At 39.4% G+C, this 17018-nt stretch overlaps 1 protein-coding gene across 1 annotated transcript in view; it reads right to left on the reverse strand.

Moving 5' to 3' along the window:
• Nucleotides 1-4023: 4023 nt before the first annotated feature.
• sestd1 (SEC14 and spectrin domains 1) overlaps nucleotides 4024-17018 on the reverse strand; it is a 29127-nt gene continuing 16132 nt past the window's right edge. The window contains exons 11-19 of the mRNA XM_080456787.1: nucleotides 16138-16260; nucleotides 14689-14883; nucleotides 14000-14114; nucleotides 13260-13425; nucleotides 11284-11365; nucleotides 10218-10340; nucleotides 8433-8624; nucleotides 7797-7894; nucleotides 4024-6792 (exon numbers count right to left, since the gene is read on the reverse strand). Coding sequence (XP_080312913.1) covers nucleotides 6528-6792; nucleotides 7797-7894; nucleotides 8433-8624; nucleotides 10218-10340; nucleotides 11284-11365; nucleotides 13260-13425; nucleotides 14000-14114; nucleotides 14689-14883; nucleotides 16138-16260 — 1359 coding nt within the window. The 3' untranslated portion in view covers nucleotides 4024-6527. The remainder of the gene's footprint in view (nucleotides 6793-7796; nucleotides 7895-8432; nucleotides 8625-10217; nucleotides 10341-11283; nucleotides 11366-13259; nucleotides 13426-13999; nucleotides 14115-14688; nucleotides 14884-16137; nucleotides 16261-17018) is intronic.

Genomic DNA, 17018 nt, shown 5'->3' on the forward strand with positions numbered 1-17018 from the left:
ACAGAGGACACACACTAGATTTAATTATTACCAAGGGTGTTAACATCTCCAATGTCACTGTGCTAAATGTTGCTCTATCAGATCATTCTTGCATATTTTTTGACCTCTTTATTACACCAAAAACTAAGATTGGATCTGAAACTATTAAAAAGAGATACATTAATGAGAATACCACAACACTTTTTATGGAAGCCATCAAAGCTGAATTTGATCTAGCTCCAAATCCTATTGATGATCCGCTTGGTATCTTCAATACTAAAGTGCTGAATGTAATTAATGCCATTGCTCCTGCTAAGGATAAATTAATTACCAATAAGCAAACAGCACCATGGAAAAACACTCCCTCTGTAAGGGCCCAGAAAAGAGAATGTCGAAAAGCGGAGCGAAAATGGCATAAATCAAACCTCCAGATTAATTTAGAAGATGTATAAAGAAAACCTACATATTTTTAACATGAAATTGAAAAGTGCCAGGCAATCATATTTTTCTGAGCTAATCAAAAAGCACAGTAACAACTCACGCATCTTATTTGCTACATTTGACAGGTTAACTAATCCTCCAGCTTTAATATCATCAGAACTAGTCACTATCAGCAAATGTAATGAGTTTGCATCATTTTTTAATGACAAGATTCAAGGTATCAGGAATGCTTGTAACTCCTCAGTCTCAGTGTCAAACACGGCCATCCTATCACTACCACAGGCCTCCAGAAGCAACATGGTATGTATGGTGCAATTTAATCTCATTGATGACAAAATACTTGAAGATATTGTTTCTAGTTTGAATTCATCTACCTGTTGCCTTGATATTTTACCCACTAGTTTTTTCAAAGCCGTTTTGGGCAGTCTGGTGAAAGAACTAGTCAATATTGTGAATGGTTCTCTTCAATCTGGCATTTTTCCTGGGGACCTGAAAACTGCAGTTGTCAAGCCTCTCCTTAAAAAGAGTAGCCTTGATGCTGCAGTACTAAATAATTATCGGCCCATATCAAACTTACCCTTTTTAGGTAAAATTATTGAAAAGGTTGTTCATCAACAACTGAGTCACTTTTTACTTTTAAATAATTGTTTTGACAAGTTTCAGTCAGGATTTCGGCCCCATCATAGTACTGAGACTGCACTCATAAAGGTTCTAAATGACATTCGCCTTAATAATAACTCTGCCAATGTCTCTGTCCTAGTTCTACTGGATCTTAGTGCCGCATTTGACACTGTGGATCATTCAATTTTAATACAAAGATTAGAGCACTGTGTGGGACTCTCTGGAACTGTCAGAGTGGTTCAAATCATACCTTCAAAATAGGAAATACTTTGTCTCTATTGGAAACTGTGTGTCTGAACAGGTGGCCATGACCTGTGGGGTTCCGCAGGGGTCCATTCTAGGACCCCTCCTATTTAATCTTTATATGCTTCCCCTAGGACACATAATAAGCAAGAATAAAGTCAATTACCATAATTATGCAGATGACACGCAAATCTACATATCAGTTACATCAACCGACTATGGTCCTGTTGATTCCCTCTGTCACTGCATTGAGGAAATCAATGACTGGATGCGGCAAAAATTTCTTCAATTAAATCAAGATAAGACTGAGATAATTGTTTTTGGACCACAGAACCAGAGACAGAGAGTAATCTCTCACCTTAAATCCCGGTCTCTTATACCTAAGAGTCAGGTCAGAGATCTTGGTGTTGTCCTAGATTCAGATTTAAATTTTAACAGTCATATAAAATCTGTAATTTCATCTGCCTATTATCACCTTAAAAATATTGCAAGAGTCAGGGGAATTATGTCCAAGCAAGACCTAGAAACACTTATACATGCTTTTGTTTCCAGTAGACTGGATTACTGTAATGGTGTGCTCACAGGACTCTCAAGCAAAGCGCTTAGACAACTCCAACTGATTCAGAATGCTGCTGCTAGAGTCCTGACGAAAACTAGAAAATATGACCATATTACACCAGTCCTAAAATCTTTACATTGGCTACCAGTCCCCCAGAGAATTGATTTTAAAATGTTGTTACTTGTCTATAAATGTCTCTGTGGCTCTGGGCCCAGCTACATCTTAGACATGCTGGAGCCATATGAACCTCCTAGAACCCTTAGGTCATCTGGGGCTGGCCTATTAATTGTTCCATTTGTTGAAACAAAACATGGTGAAGCAGCATTTCACTACTATGCACCACAAACCTGGAACAATATTCCAGCTTACATTAGACAATCCACAACCATAGCTGTTTTTAAGTCCAAGTTAAAAACATATTTATTTAACATTGCTTACCCTACCCAATGATGGCTAAGAACAGCTAGGTCTTGCCTGGTCTTTAAATGACAATGTCACTTTTTATTATTATCATGTTTTGTATAAAAGGTGGGAGTATTTATTTTAGTCCTTTATCTTATTTTAATTGTATCTATTATATTCTCCATTTATTTTTAAAGTGCATTGTTGCACTTTGTATTATGATTTTTTATTCTGTAAAGCACTTTGAATTGCCCTGTGTATGAAAAGTGCTATATAAATAAAGTTGCCTTGCCTTGCCTCCTTGACTCTCCAGCTCTTTATAAAATAGAAAATGCATTTTCGTTTCAGTTTCAGTTTCATTTCCAATTTTATCCAATCAGGATAGAGAACTCAATCAGGATATAGATTAAACAAGTGAAATTGGAAGTGATGACACTAAGAAATGAGCAGGCAAAATTGGAACTGGAACACTATAAAAATGAAGCTTAAAAATGGGTACTTTCTTCTGATTGGCTGAGATTTTGACACCTACCGTAAAATGTATTTTCTGTTTATTAAAGAGCTGGAGAGACGGGGAGACTCCAGTGGCGTAACGGAGGGGCAGCAAGTGATGCGGTGCGGGGGGGGCCACCAGCAGGGGGGGCCCCGCCTGCGCTGATACAAATATTTTTATAGCAAAAAAAAAGAAAAAAGTTGATTTATATTGGTAAAATAGAACCAAATTAGACCCGAATTAGACCCAAATTAGACCCTAAATTTTTCACGCGCGTTCGTAAATATAAGCATATAGGAAAAGCCCACATTTATCAGATTCAGTATTCCAGTTCGCAATTTTGTCAGCCCATTTCTTTGCTTTCATCACTTTTAATTCCTCATATTTATCCTGACTGGATGAAAATGGTATCCCAGCCTAAAACTTGTTTACTTTTGTTTACTTAACCCATTAAGACCTGAGGCCGCTTCTAAACATTTTCAAAATCCTAAAAAAAAAATCGGAAAAAAATATTTAAAAATAATTTTCACGATTTTTCAAAAATAGCAGATCTACAAGCTCGTAGCGCGGCACTCGGTGCCGCGCTATGAGCTTGTATATCTGCTATTTTTGAATAGCCTAAGAAATCTAAAGTGACACAGATGCGTTCCAGGTATTAATGGGTTAAGAGCTGGATAGTCATAGACGGGGAGAACCCTGCAAAGTAATGGCTACTATTGGAATATAGATCCATTTAACACTTGAACAAAAATATCACTTAAACCACAAATCTTGTGTCATTTTATTATATACTTTGTTTAAGCAAGCATTAAAGTAGTTGTTGTGCAACCCCATGAAGCCTTGAATTCATGGAGATTTTTTAGTTTTTGTCACATTCGACATTCCTGAGCCAATAATTCGATGACCGGGTGGCTGGTCAGTAGGAGACTCAATGTAGAAATACTCTGTTCTAAGTAAAAAATCCTAGATTCGAAATAGAAAGCCTAAAAAAGAAAACTGAAAAGAAAATAACAGATCTATAAGCTTGTAGATCTGCTAGATAGATCCAGTATAAAATAGGCAAAATTGGCAAATGCATGTTTTGTATTAATAACCTAAATCTACAAGGTAACTTGTAACAAAAGGTTTCAGATAATTGGAGTAGAAGTGTAAAGTATTGAAAAATAGACATACTCCTCAAACTGTACTCACGTAGAGTACTTAAGAAGAATTACTTAGTTACTTTCCCCGACTGAAAATAAGCAGACCAATAACTTGACCATGACACCTTTAATTGTTTTGGTTTTTATATCATAATAATACATGATGGGCGGGGCAGTTATAGAAGTTGGCAGAGCTAACGTGGTCTGGTCCATAATCCAACCAATGCATCATCATATCGATGTTAATGTACAAAACGGGAAATAAATAGCATACCTGGCAGGGCCACTGGGACCAGTTTCTTAGCTCACGTGAGTTTTCTAGATTTCCAGTTGAACTGGTTTCAAATAAAGGCCAAGCAGCGGACAGACGTGTACCGTGAAGTCGTCTGGCTTTGTTGAGAAACGTTAAGTGACAGAATCTTCAACCTGTTGAGGGCTGCAACTATCGATTATCTTCGAATAATTAATTCGATTAATTTAATCCGATTCGATTAATCAAATAATCGAGAAGTGCTGTTTTTTATGTATTAAAAAAAGATAATATGATTAATCACTTACACGTCTTTTATACTTTGTCACACAATGGTGTCTAGCAAAAATAGTGAAAATAGCAGATCTACAAGCTTGCGACACGTTTTTACCTTGTAGATTGCCTATTCACTATTTTTCACTATAATGCCTATAATGACATGCCCAAAATATGGATTATTAATTGATTATTTTATTAAATTATCGATTATTATTTTTATATCGATCAAATCGATTAGTTCGATTAACTGTTGCAGCCCTAAACCTGTTAGTTTGTTACCAAATATTACCACAGAAACCAAGCTTATGTAGAACAAAGCAACAGTAACAGTTTTAACCACTTCAACCCTATATACTTAACTGACCGGGGTCCCCAAGGGCTCTATATTCAGCATCCTCGCCTTTCCCCGCCTTCAGCAAAAATAGTCAATCTACAAGCTCACAACGGAACGCGTAGTGAGCTTATAGTCTGCTATTGTCGCAGAATGTTCGCCTCCAGAATAGGGACACCAGGGTTAAAAGGTCACGTCATGAATAGGGTTTGGCTTTCATATCCATAATAATTTTACCATAAATGTTAATGATAAACTATCTACTGTACGTCTGTACAACAACACAGGAGGCTGTTCTCTGTTTGATACTTATGGCTCTTTTCGACTACGATCGGTTAACCCAGGACGTTCCATAACCTGAAACCTTACAGAACCCTTTAAGTTCTGTGATGTTTTTTGTTTGTTTAAGTTTCTATTAACACATTCCATGCCAGAGTTTAATCTCATAATGTACTCACCAGTGCCAGCGTTTTATTGTTGTTTTTTTGTTTTTTTCATGTCGCCACAGACCTCGCTAAATAAGTTAAAAGTGCGCGTTCATTTGGTTCTAAACACACAGCGGATCTGTGAGAAACGGCCAGCGAAAACAGTTTCCAAATGTGAGCCGCCATCTTGAAGATACAGCCGATCAACGCTAAACAGTGATCAGCGAGGAGAAAAACAACAACCGAGAAAATCGAGTTTTAAACAGGATCCCAGACAGGAAGCGGATACGATCGAAAAAACCGGAACCCGAATAATTCTGTTTCCGACCGGAAACCGGAAACGGAAATGGATCAAAAAAATTCGGAAAGTGCACCTGGGGCAATTTCAATGGGAATCGGCGGTTCGCGTAGATCTACGCGACTGGCACGCTGCGGCTTTAAATAGGTTCGCGTAGATCTACGCGACTGGCATGCAATGTGTTAAAACCAGTATCACCCCTGAAGGGGAAGATATGTTATAAAAAAAAGACAACTTGTTAAAGAAGTGAAAATAGCCAATCTACATCTACAAGCTCACAATGTGGCGTGTTGCGACGCATTGTGAGCTTGTAGATAGGCTATTTTTCCTCTATTTTGGAAACATTTTTTAATGAATAAATTCTCAGTTCTGGCCTGTGTTCCCAGAACTCAAGGTTAGTACCGTCTCCTGAGCAGGGCCCAAAAATTAGGTTCTGAGAACCGAGCCGTAGCGTTAAGCACAAATCCAGAACCTGTGACATACGTTTCACGGCACGGTTCACTTTTTTTTTTCCTGAAGCGCAATACATACTCCTTCCGACAGCAGGGTTCGGACAGACTTTCCGAACTACGGTTAGCACACCGAAGAAAAGTCCGGACGTCGAGAGGGAGTATGTATCGCGCTTCAGGCATGCCTGAGGAAGGTCGCCACTGACCGAAACGTAACGTTTTTGCTCCTGTACCGTGCAGGTTTGGGCAGTGTGCGGGTAATTACTTTATTGTTGATAATTCTTGTAGTGGAGAAGAGCCATTTGATTAGATGAAGGGTGGGTGGTGTTTGTAATGTTAAAGAGGAGGAAGGAGAAGTCAAGCAAACAGGAAACGCAGTCTTTTCAGTTCCAGTTGCAGTATGAGCTCAGTATTCCCAGTCTGTTCCCAGTTGGTTCTCAGGTTTGGAGTGGAACGGCAGTACATCAAATCAATGACTGATATTTATATATACTGTGTGTGTGTGTGTGTGTGTGTGTGTGTGTGTGTGTGTGTGTGTGTGTGTGTGTGTGTGTGTGTGTGTGTGTGTGTGTGTGTGTGTGTGTGTGTGTGTGTGTGTGTGTGTGTGTGTTTGTTTTAGCAATCCTGGGTTCCTCTCTCCAGGTCGTCTTCGTCCTTGTCGTCGTCGTCATCGTCATGGAGACCGTCTTCCTCTCTCTCGTTAAGCTCCTCACCTATGACGTCTAGCCCCACCCCCTCTTGTTGAAGGCCCACCCCTTCCGGGAGAAGCCCCGCCCCGTCGTGTATCTGCAGTCTCCGTTCCTCGACCTGCGCCAGGCGCTCTCTGACGATATCGGCGGATGAGGTCATGTCGCCTGGAGTCCCGAAGTACTGCTCGCTCCTAAGACAGACAGACAGAACTACATTTGTGTTCAGTGGTTCTCAAAGTAGGGTCCGGGGACCCCCAGGGATCCTTGAAGGGGTTCCAGGGTGTCCCCAGCTAAAAATATATATATAGTATCAAAACCACTTTAACCCTATATACATCGGCTATTTGAAAGTGGCTGATCTGCAGTATGAGCTTCCAGCATCTGGTGTTATGATGCAGACTAGTGGCCTGACATATACTGTAGGCCGATAAGCAGTGGTGAAAAAGGTACTCAAATGTAAAAGTCCAGAATTCAAAATTTACTTGAGTAAAAGTACAAAAGTATTGGTATCAAAATGTACTTAAGGTACTAAAAGTAGAAGTACTAAGATCTTGCATGTCGCAATGAGACACGTTGTGAGCTTGTAGATCGGCTATTTTCAAGAAGCCTAGGTATAAAATAGGACTACAGTGGTTAATGTATGTTTTATAATGTAATAATTTATATCTGCAAAGTAACTAGTAAAGTAAAGTTTTCAAATAAATGTAGTGGAGTAAAAGTACAATATTTGCCTCTGAGATGTAGTGGAGTAGAAGTAAAAGTATAGACAATTGGAAATACTCCAGTAAAGTAAAAGTACCTCAAAATTGTACTTAAGTACAGTACTTGAGTAAATGTACTTAGTTACTTTACACCACTGCCAATAAGCCAACATTTTTGCGTTGGCTATTCAATAGCAGATATACAAGCTCACAGTCCGTCACGCTATTTTTGGACATTTTTGAAAGTGTGAGAACTACTGATTTAAAGGGCATTTGTAGAATCAAATCGGCCTCAGGACATGAATAGAACATGTGCATCCAGAAATGTAAGGCATGTGTAGGACAAAATAATTACAACTGGACAGGGCAGAAAAGTCCATACAGAGCAAAGTAGCTCTCAAAATGGTACAACCACTGTGGGAGAATATACTGAGAAACAAGATCCACTATAACAATGTGTGTGTGTGTGTGTGGGGGGGGGGGGGTGTTCGTACCCATCAGGGAATATAACGGGCATACTGATTCTGTCCAGCAGAGTTTTCCCAACTGTTGTAACGTCCTGAAGATCTTCCGGTTCTACGGACTGTAGAGCCTACACACGCACACGCACACACGCAAACACACACACACACACACACACACACACACACACACACACAGATACAGATTCCATGAATCAGACAGTTTATTTAAAGACACAATGACCTCCTTAATGCCTGCGTGTTAGTACTGTATATCTATCTACCTGCTAGCTGTATGATAGGCAAGTATTTTTCAAGTCGCTTTATTCACGTGATTTTGGTCACCGGGACAAAAGTGTTCATTTGTGTGTTCACATACTATGGAAACAGTATTGAATTCTAATACTAGCAATTGTAGGTGTGAAAATAAGAAAGATATATTGATAGCTTTAACAGTCAAGCTGTTACTGAGTGTGTGAGCTCCTGCTAGGCAAGACATCGGGACTAAACAGAAACACAGTGTACTTTGGTGACTCAAGGACTAACGGGGGTTTGTTCGCAGGTACATAAAACACAGAAAATGTCCCTCCAATGGGTTTGCACACAGTAACATTATTGGCATGTCAAAAGTGTTAGCTATATTGCTAGCTCCAGTCCGTGTTGTCTTACCCTCTCAGCAGCAGTGTGGAAGTTGTACGCTAGCTCCAGCCTGTGCTGTCTCTCCTCAGAAGAGACAGAGAACTGTTTCCAGACTCTGTTGAGACGAGGCAGAGTGTCTCCTGATGAACGAGTGGAACAGCGCAGAGACTGACACAGAACCACTGAGGCCTGCAACAACTGACGGCCATAGTCATATGTACTCTATAGAGAAACACACAGGGGGAAAGGGAACCAGTCAACTTCAAACAGTTAATATAACAAGTCATTTACAATTTAGGCAATTAGCAGATTCTCTTAATCCAGAGCGATTTACAGTAAGCAAGGTAAACAGGTAATACATCAAATGCATAGAAATATAGTCATCTAGGATCATAGGTAAACCAATAACCTATCATCAGTCTTAACAGTATAATATCAACAAAACCAAAAAAATCTGTATATTGAAACTATACACACTATAGGATGCCAGGTCTACAAAGGAATCTGGCATCTGTCTACATAACATGCTATCAAAATTACATGTGCGGGCAGTAGCTGGGAGCCAATGGCGTCATGTCACAGTTAACAATCTATTGCTACATTTAATCTGTTACCACAGTTAATGATCTGTTATTAGGGGCTGTGTCCACAGAGAACGCCTTTTGAGCTGAGGAGTGCTTTGGACATCATGTCCAAAGCACACGGTCAGCGCTGGGAAGAGGAGCACACCAATGCATCTTTACTATAGAAATGCATGGCAGACTGGCGCTGCCAGCTCAAAGGGCGTTCTCTGTGGACACGGCCCCCTTATAGTGATAATCTATTACATTTAACTCTTTCAGTGCCAATGAAATAAAAGAAATATTGCGAACTGTGCCAGCAATTTTTTTTTGTTTTTTCAAAGAAAAAAAAAAGTGCTTAGGAAGCGAGATACAGCCTTTTTCAGTTATAGGTTAAACAAAGAGTGGATGGAGCTGCAAATCTTCAGATAATGATATCTTGGGTTCTGAACACTTCAAAAAATTTAACTCAGGATTTCTCGTTCTGGCACTGAGGGTATTCAGCAAAAACTCGGGATAACTCGGGGCCTGGCACTGAGAGAGTTAATAATCTTACATTTAATAACCCGACCTGTTATTACAGTTAATGATCTCTTGTTGCACTTAAAGTGAAATGAGAAAAAATGTTTTTCACAATAAATTTTTTTTTTCACAATTTTAGAGCATATCTGTGGTCATCATATGGGCATACCTAACAATAGATGCAAATTTTTTTATTTATAATTTTTATATCAAAAGTCAATCTTAGTTACTTCCTGTGAACGAAAACGTGCCGCGTGATGACATAGATCAACTTTCATGAATATAAATGAATCTTGATTTTGTTCACCTGTGTGATTCCCATAGCTGATTTTAATTACAGAACTACTCAGTTTGAATCTCATTCAAGATGACGTCCAGACAGTGTATTACTCATTGTAAACTTAATCAGCACAATAAAATATGTATCTGGAAACATTTTAGGTTAGAAATAAGCAACTTGGTAACAAACATTCTGCACAGTGGCCGAGTCTCTGTCTCCCTTGGCCAGCCCGCTCCTGCAGGCTACAAACACTAACACTGCGCATCATGTGAGAGAGGTGCTACCGTGCCATAGCCTGAAGGGATGCAACCTTCTGATTAGTTGCGAGGCTGTTTCAGACTGAAACTTAAAAATAGAATGACCGAAAATGTCATTGCACTGGACCTTTAATAAAATTAATCTGTCCCATAGCTCGGTGGGATGGTGCTGTAATGAAGGAATCGGGACACAAACCTGAGCCACATCCACAAACTTCCTGTGTTTGTCCAACATGGTCCTCGTCTCCTGACCGTCCTCTCCCAGTCTGACGTGGGTCTTTAATAAGGCTTCTAACAGCTCCCCAAGCCATTCTACTGCCTGCATACAAACACCATTATTATACAACAAATCATTTTAATGTACATACACAGCATACTGTATATCCATAAGTATAGAATATAGACAGCACACACAAGCACATATCTATCTATCTATCTATCTGTCTATCTATCTACAGTGTACACATATATACACATGATTATGAATTTTTACTGACATGTTTACGACGAGACTCGCATCAATGGTGAATTAGCAACCCTTTACAGTAGTAACCACCTTGCTCACATACTGCAAGTAATGACAAGTCCACAACAGTTTCAACACAATGTTGAAAATACATTGAACCGATTCCACCGTCCACTCAGCATGAAAAATGAAGTCATTGAACTGAACATTTTGTTTTCTGGCATCACTCAGGCATCGGTTAAGTAACATTGTCGTAGCTATGGTGAAATATGGTTTTAATTATGTAGCAATAGTTAAATGTTTGTAGCAGTATTCTGTAGAACAGTGGTTCTCAAAGTGGGCTTTGCGGACCCCCACACTCCTTGAGGGGGTTCCCCAATTTTTTTTTGTTAATTTAGCATCAAAATCAATTTAACCACTTTAAATCTATATGTCGGCTATTTGATAATAGGCCGATCTAAAAACTCACAACACGTTGTGATGCGGCGCGTTGTGAGCTTGTAGATCTACTATTTTCAAGAAATCTTGAAAAAAAAGAATGTGAAAGATTTGGCATATTTTTAACAACATTTTAACAAAACAAATCTTGTATCTTGGGTCCTTGGCACAAAATATTTTCAGATGGGGGGTCCGTGGCCAAATACATAATTAATTTGGGGGTCCTTGACATGAAAAAGTTGGAGAACCACTGCCGTAAAATATTTTAACAGTAAGTTATAAACGTGTGGTTCAGGATTTGTTAATGCCAAAAAGCTCCCGTTATTAGAACATTTTGAACATTGATGATGTGTTTCACCTGTGTAGCGTCCTCTTCACATTTGAACAGTTGAACCATCTGCAACATCTTCAACCTCCTCACATCCACCATGTCTTCACACCTACACACACAAAAATATTTGGCACGGATCAGTCCAGCATTTGCAGACAAACAAACACAAACAGGTGACCACCTTGTATGTCCAAAACCGTTACTTTTCAGAAAATGGAAAAAAGAACCTGTAGTCCAAAGGGTCCGATGGATCCAATAGTTATTATTTAGTCACAAACTCTTGTTAATACTTTTTGTTGGTTCAATATAAGACCCACAGACAGACTTAACCGATATTTTCCCAAAATAGCTGATCTACACAAATCGCAACGTAACGCATAGTGAGTTTGTAGATCAGCTTTTTTGCTACCGTTTTGTGTGACAAATAAGTAGGGCATTAGTTGACAAAAAAACGAAACATAAAAAGTTGAAATATGGAGATACAAGATTTCTGTCTACAATCGAAGCAAGAGTGTTAAAACGTTTTCATTGTATGAATCACTACATTTCTCTTTTCATCAGGGAAAACAGACTTGTGAGCTCAAATCTCCAGATATTGGTCTTAACATGTCAAACAACATCATTACTGTATGTCTCATGCATATCACATCAGCAGTCTCTCAGCTTCCTTCACTGTGGACGGGGAAGAATTCACAAGCAACACATACACTAGGTCAAGCCATCACACCATGGAGATATTAGTTTCAACTTTTAATAAAGTCATAGTACTAACTACACTAACAGATGTACCAGTGTACAGGACCGTCTGTTACTCTCACACAAACACATTTCAAAATAAAGTGCTCCGAGTTAATACTGGTTTTCTTTTTCCCCATATAAAATCTAACTGACAATAAATCGCTGTAGATCCCACTTTATCGATACATTTCCTCAGATCTTATATATAACAACACAACTAATGTAATTTGTTTATGTCATTCAAATGGTTATCCATGGAGCCCAGCCCAATATAATGAGATTTGAAGAGTCATAGTGCCATCTTGTGGTGAAAAAGAAAATTACCTTTTGCTTTAACCTGGTTTTGACAATGGCTGAAATACTTTTTGGACCTCTGCACACGCACATTGCCATATTTACATTCTGAAGGCTCTCGCCGTCATTTCATAAAGTTGTTCCATATTCACTGCAATTATGAATTACGTTGACCAAAGCAACAGTAAATATTTGGCACTTGGAGCTCTATGACTTCCAGTTATATATTTGTTCAGGCAAGACGGACAATACTAAATTGTCAGAAGGATAAACGCACTTTATGGGCTTAAACTGTTCGTAGGCTATGTTAATGTTAAGACAAAATAAAATAATGCCAACCTTATTTACCACTGTAGCCCTGCATACTTCTTGTACAGTATGTAGGGCTGTACTGTACTGAATTAAAAAATCGCAACAACAAAAAAGCGGATCTACAAGCTCGTATTGCAATATGTTGTGAACTTGTAGATCAGCTATTTTCTTTATTTTTAAGAGAACAATTTTACCAAAATATGGACGAATATATAGAATACAAAGCCACCTTTCCCTTATAATGCTTGTTTCAGTTAAATTTTTTGAATTTGTGGTGGAAATTGCGACTCCGGAACACATAGGATGGTTCAACTTCAAATCATCAGAAACCTAGAGCCTGGTGCATCGACTTCAGATGTGCGTCTGTTGCTAATACGTGTACATTTGACTGGCACAGAATCTAGACTGATCAGTGGAACTCTACAGTAATGGCCCTAGCACACAGTCCGATGCAATAACATTTTGGTCAATCAGGTTTTAACGCACGCAGCCGAAGAAATGCAGAAATTCTGGGTTAGATAAAAAATAAATACATATGGTCTGTCTCAGCCACTCGTCGGACCGCAATTTCAGAGGTGTACAAGAGGTCATACAGTAGGTCTTTTTTTTTAATTCAGTCAGTCAGTAAACCAGTTGGTCAGATAGTCAGTCAGTCTTACCGTTGTTTCCGGAGTGTCATGTCTTCCATGACAGATTGGACATGTGTGATGTTCTCTTGGGTCTCGGCCGTTGGACTGACTTTGTCCTCCTCAGACCAGGAAGGCTGGCTGGACATCTGATCCAATACTACCTGTCCCTTCTCCCTCAGACCCTGCAGACTGCTCTCTACATACAGACAGACAGACAGACAGACAGACAGACAGACAGACAGACAGACAGACAGACAGTTGTTTACTTAGTGATACAGTAAAGATCTAGACTCAGTTATAGACTTGGTATCAGACTAGCTTTATTTTTTTTAAACAAACTCCGTACTGGTTTTTATGATGTTATATATTGTCCTTTACTTTTGTTTATGTGCTAAAAGAGTGACTTTGAGAGCTGTTTCATAGTACAACGGAAGTCAATGAGGAGCAATTTTTTTCTTTTCTTTTTTCTTCAAATCAACTGCGCATATGTCGCCAATTGGACTAGTTGCATCATGACAAGGTACAGTAAGTACACAACCCAAACCTCAACCAAGTGTCCTATTGCTTTAACCCATTTTGCGTGGGAACCCCAATTTGTAAATATACCTTTCAGGACGTTGCTATGTACAGTATATAGCAAGTAGCAACATACATTTATTGTAATTTTTTAATAAATATTTGAAGTTTTTCAGAAAACTTAGGTCAGGATTTATAAGACGTTTTTAGAATCGGCCTCAGGTCTAAATGGGTTAAGGGTCTCTGGTACTGACCTACAGCCTTCAGTTTCTCCTCCAGGTGTTTGAGTGTCTGTTGAATGGCTGCTCCATCTGCTGGAGCCACGTCTGCACAAAGCATTCCTAGAAGACCATCTAGCTGCTGAGACAACTACACACACACACACACACACACACACACACACACGCGCACTTTACAATTTAGCAGAGCGACATACAATAAGCAAGGTAATGACATAAGTACATCAAATGCAGAGAGACAGTGTAGTGCCTCAGTAAACTAGGATCACGAGTAAACCAAGAACCTAGCATCAGTCTAAACAATTACTATCCAAAAAATTATCTGTACATTTAAACTAAATGATACACGGTACACAATGAATCTGCTAAATAAACTGCTACTACAGGTATCAACATTTTTACATTGTGGTCAAGAAAAGACAAGCCTAAGTAACAAAAACATGAGAACAAATGACCAAGGTAATGTCTGCATGGTCGTCATAGCTAGGTCAAGTGTTCTGTCGGTTCTCCAGGTGTGTGTGTGTGTTTATGTGTGTGCGTTCATACATCCTGTGCTGTGCTGTGGAAGTCGTGAGCTGAATGCAGGATGTTCTGTTGGTTCTCCAGGTGTGTGTGTGTGTGTGTGTGTGTGTGTGTGTGTGTGTGTGTGTGTGTGTGTGTGTGTGTGTGCGCGCGCGCGCGTGTGTGTGTGTGTGTGTTCATACATCCTGTGCAGTGCTGTGGAAGTCGTGCGCTGACTGCAGGATGTTCTGTCGGTTCTCCAGGTGTGAGGCCTGTTTGTAACACACGTCACTCAGCTGCTGCTGAAGACTCTTCAGCTCCAACAGCTCCTCTTCATCACCGCCACCCAGCAAGGCAGCAATCTGCTGGTTCAACTCCACGTAGACCGCAAACCACTCCTGTACACAACATGTAGGGATTGTGATAATCATTTTTTAATAACATGTGGGCAGTCAATATCTATTCAATCATATTTCACATGGGAAAATAAGCTTTATCTAGAAGGGTTAACAACTGTGGTTATTACACGGATACTGATTGGTCAATCACAGAGTTCAGTGGCTTTTATTAGTGACCGCAATAGTTGTCTAATCAAAGACTCTATAGAGCACCTGGCTCAAATCGATCAGCGTTGCTTGATTTGTGTCGTATCCAACATGGCAGCCATGTACACAAACACAAGATGTAATTTACAGCTATGTACACTCAAGAATATATTTCCACTCAATATGTATATATATATATATATATATATATAAAGTATATGTACACTCAAGAATGTTTTAGAAGAATTTTGAGGCGAGAAATGGACAATGCTGCATCAGTTGCCAAGCATTCGCTGCCGTTCTCATAAATGGCCTAGAGAAGGTGTTACAATTTCCCCTCCTGCTGGTTGCAGAAGACTTTTCGTGCCATTAAACGCAATGGGTATTTGACCAGACTTTACACTAGATTTTATTACCTTAGTAAACATTGTCATAAATACTTGCTTTCAGTCGCTAGTTTAAAGACTTCTTTCAATTACCATGATGTGCATTTTTGTCAATTATGGTCCCATAAATGTTTAAATGTATAATACAGTAGGATAAGCTTCTAGGGCTGAAGACCCGGTTTTTACCAGTTTTACTCATATTTCAGTCATAGGAAATGTTTTACTTTTAGTCTAGTTTTAGTTGACTAAATACCATAAGATTTCAGTTTAGTCGACTAAATCTACAGTTGATTTAGTAAAATGTACTAAAATGTATTTTGGCGGGTCTTTTAGTTCTACTGGATCTCTTCTCCACTAGTCCCTCCCTAATATTATAGTCTAGTTTTTATTTGCTGACAAAATAGTAAATATATTTAGTCATAGTTTTAGTCATCATACCTTAGTTTTTATTTAGTTTTCGTCAGTGAAAAAAAGGTAGTCGACGAACATTTTTCGTCACTGCCCAATAGCATTCGTTTCCGGTTCCATTTCGGGACTGGAAATCAAAAGATGGTTTGATTTCGCTAAAATAGTGGCCTCAAAACGGGTCGGTCTGCAGAAACCAATGGGTGACGTCACGGCTCCCTTCGTCCACTTTTCTTTTACAGTCCATGTGCCGAATGCAGTAACAGAATATTGATTCCTATTGGCTCAACACTTCCTACCGGTGTGTCATACTCACACTGTGTTGACTCTCTATCTCCTCGTGTTTCTGCTGCAGAGCCTGAGATGCTCTGATAGAGTCTCCTATGGCCCACTGACTCTTCAGCTGATCACAGCCGGGCCCCTCCAACCAGGTCACCACCTAAACACACACACACACACATTAACCCATTTAGATCTGGAACACCTACTGTATATACGTTGTTATACCTTTCAAGCCGGGAACAACTCTGTGTATTGTTGCTGCTATATACAGTGTGTGTGTGTGTGTGTGTGTGTGTGTGTGTGTGTGTGTGTGTGTGTGTGTGTGTGTGTGTGTGTGTGTGTGTGTGTGTGTGTGTGTGTGTGTGTGTGTGTATATATATATAGCGCAACGTTATTTTTTAAAGGAATGTTGAATACAATTTTCAGAAAACTTCTAAGGTCAGGATTTTGAAGGCGTTTTTAGAATCGGCCTCAGGTCTAAATGGACAATCAGTTATTGTCTTGGGAATACATTGAAAAGGATTACAGCAGGCAGATAAGAAAAAACAAAACAAAAAAAAACACACACCCATATTCAAATACATACACACATGAAAAACGAAATCACACACACACACACACACACACACACACACACACACACACACACACACACACACACACACACACACACACACACACACACACACACACACACACACACACACACACACACACACACACACACACACACACACACACACACACACACACACACACACACACACACACACACTCCATATAGACGCTTCTAATATAATTTATAATAAACCCTTCATTTGTAATAAACCCTTCATTCTACTGTTTGGTTGCCTAGTAACAGCAGCTGTAAACGTCACCGTTAAGATTTCCCCCCAATTCCTCCTTCATCTCCAT

The sequence above is a fragment of the Gymnoscopelus braueri genome, assembly GCF_963280865.1.
Source record: "Gymnoscopelus braueri genome assembly, chromosome: 18".
Lineage (NCBI taxonomy): Eukaryota > Metazoa > Chordata > Actinopteri > Myctophiformes > Myctophidae > Gymnoscopelus > Gymnoscopelus braueri.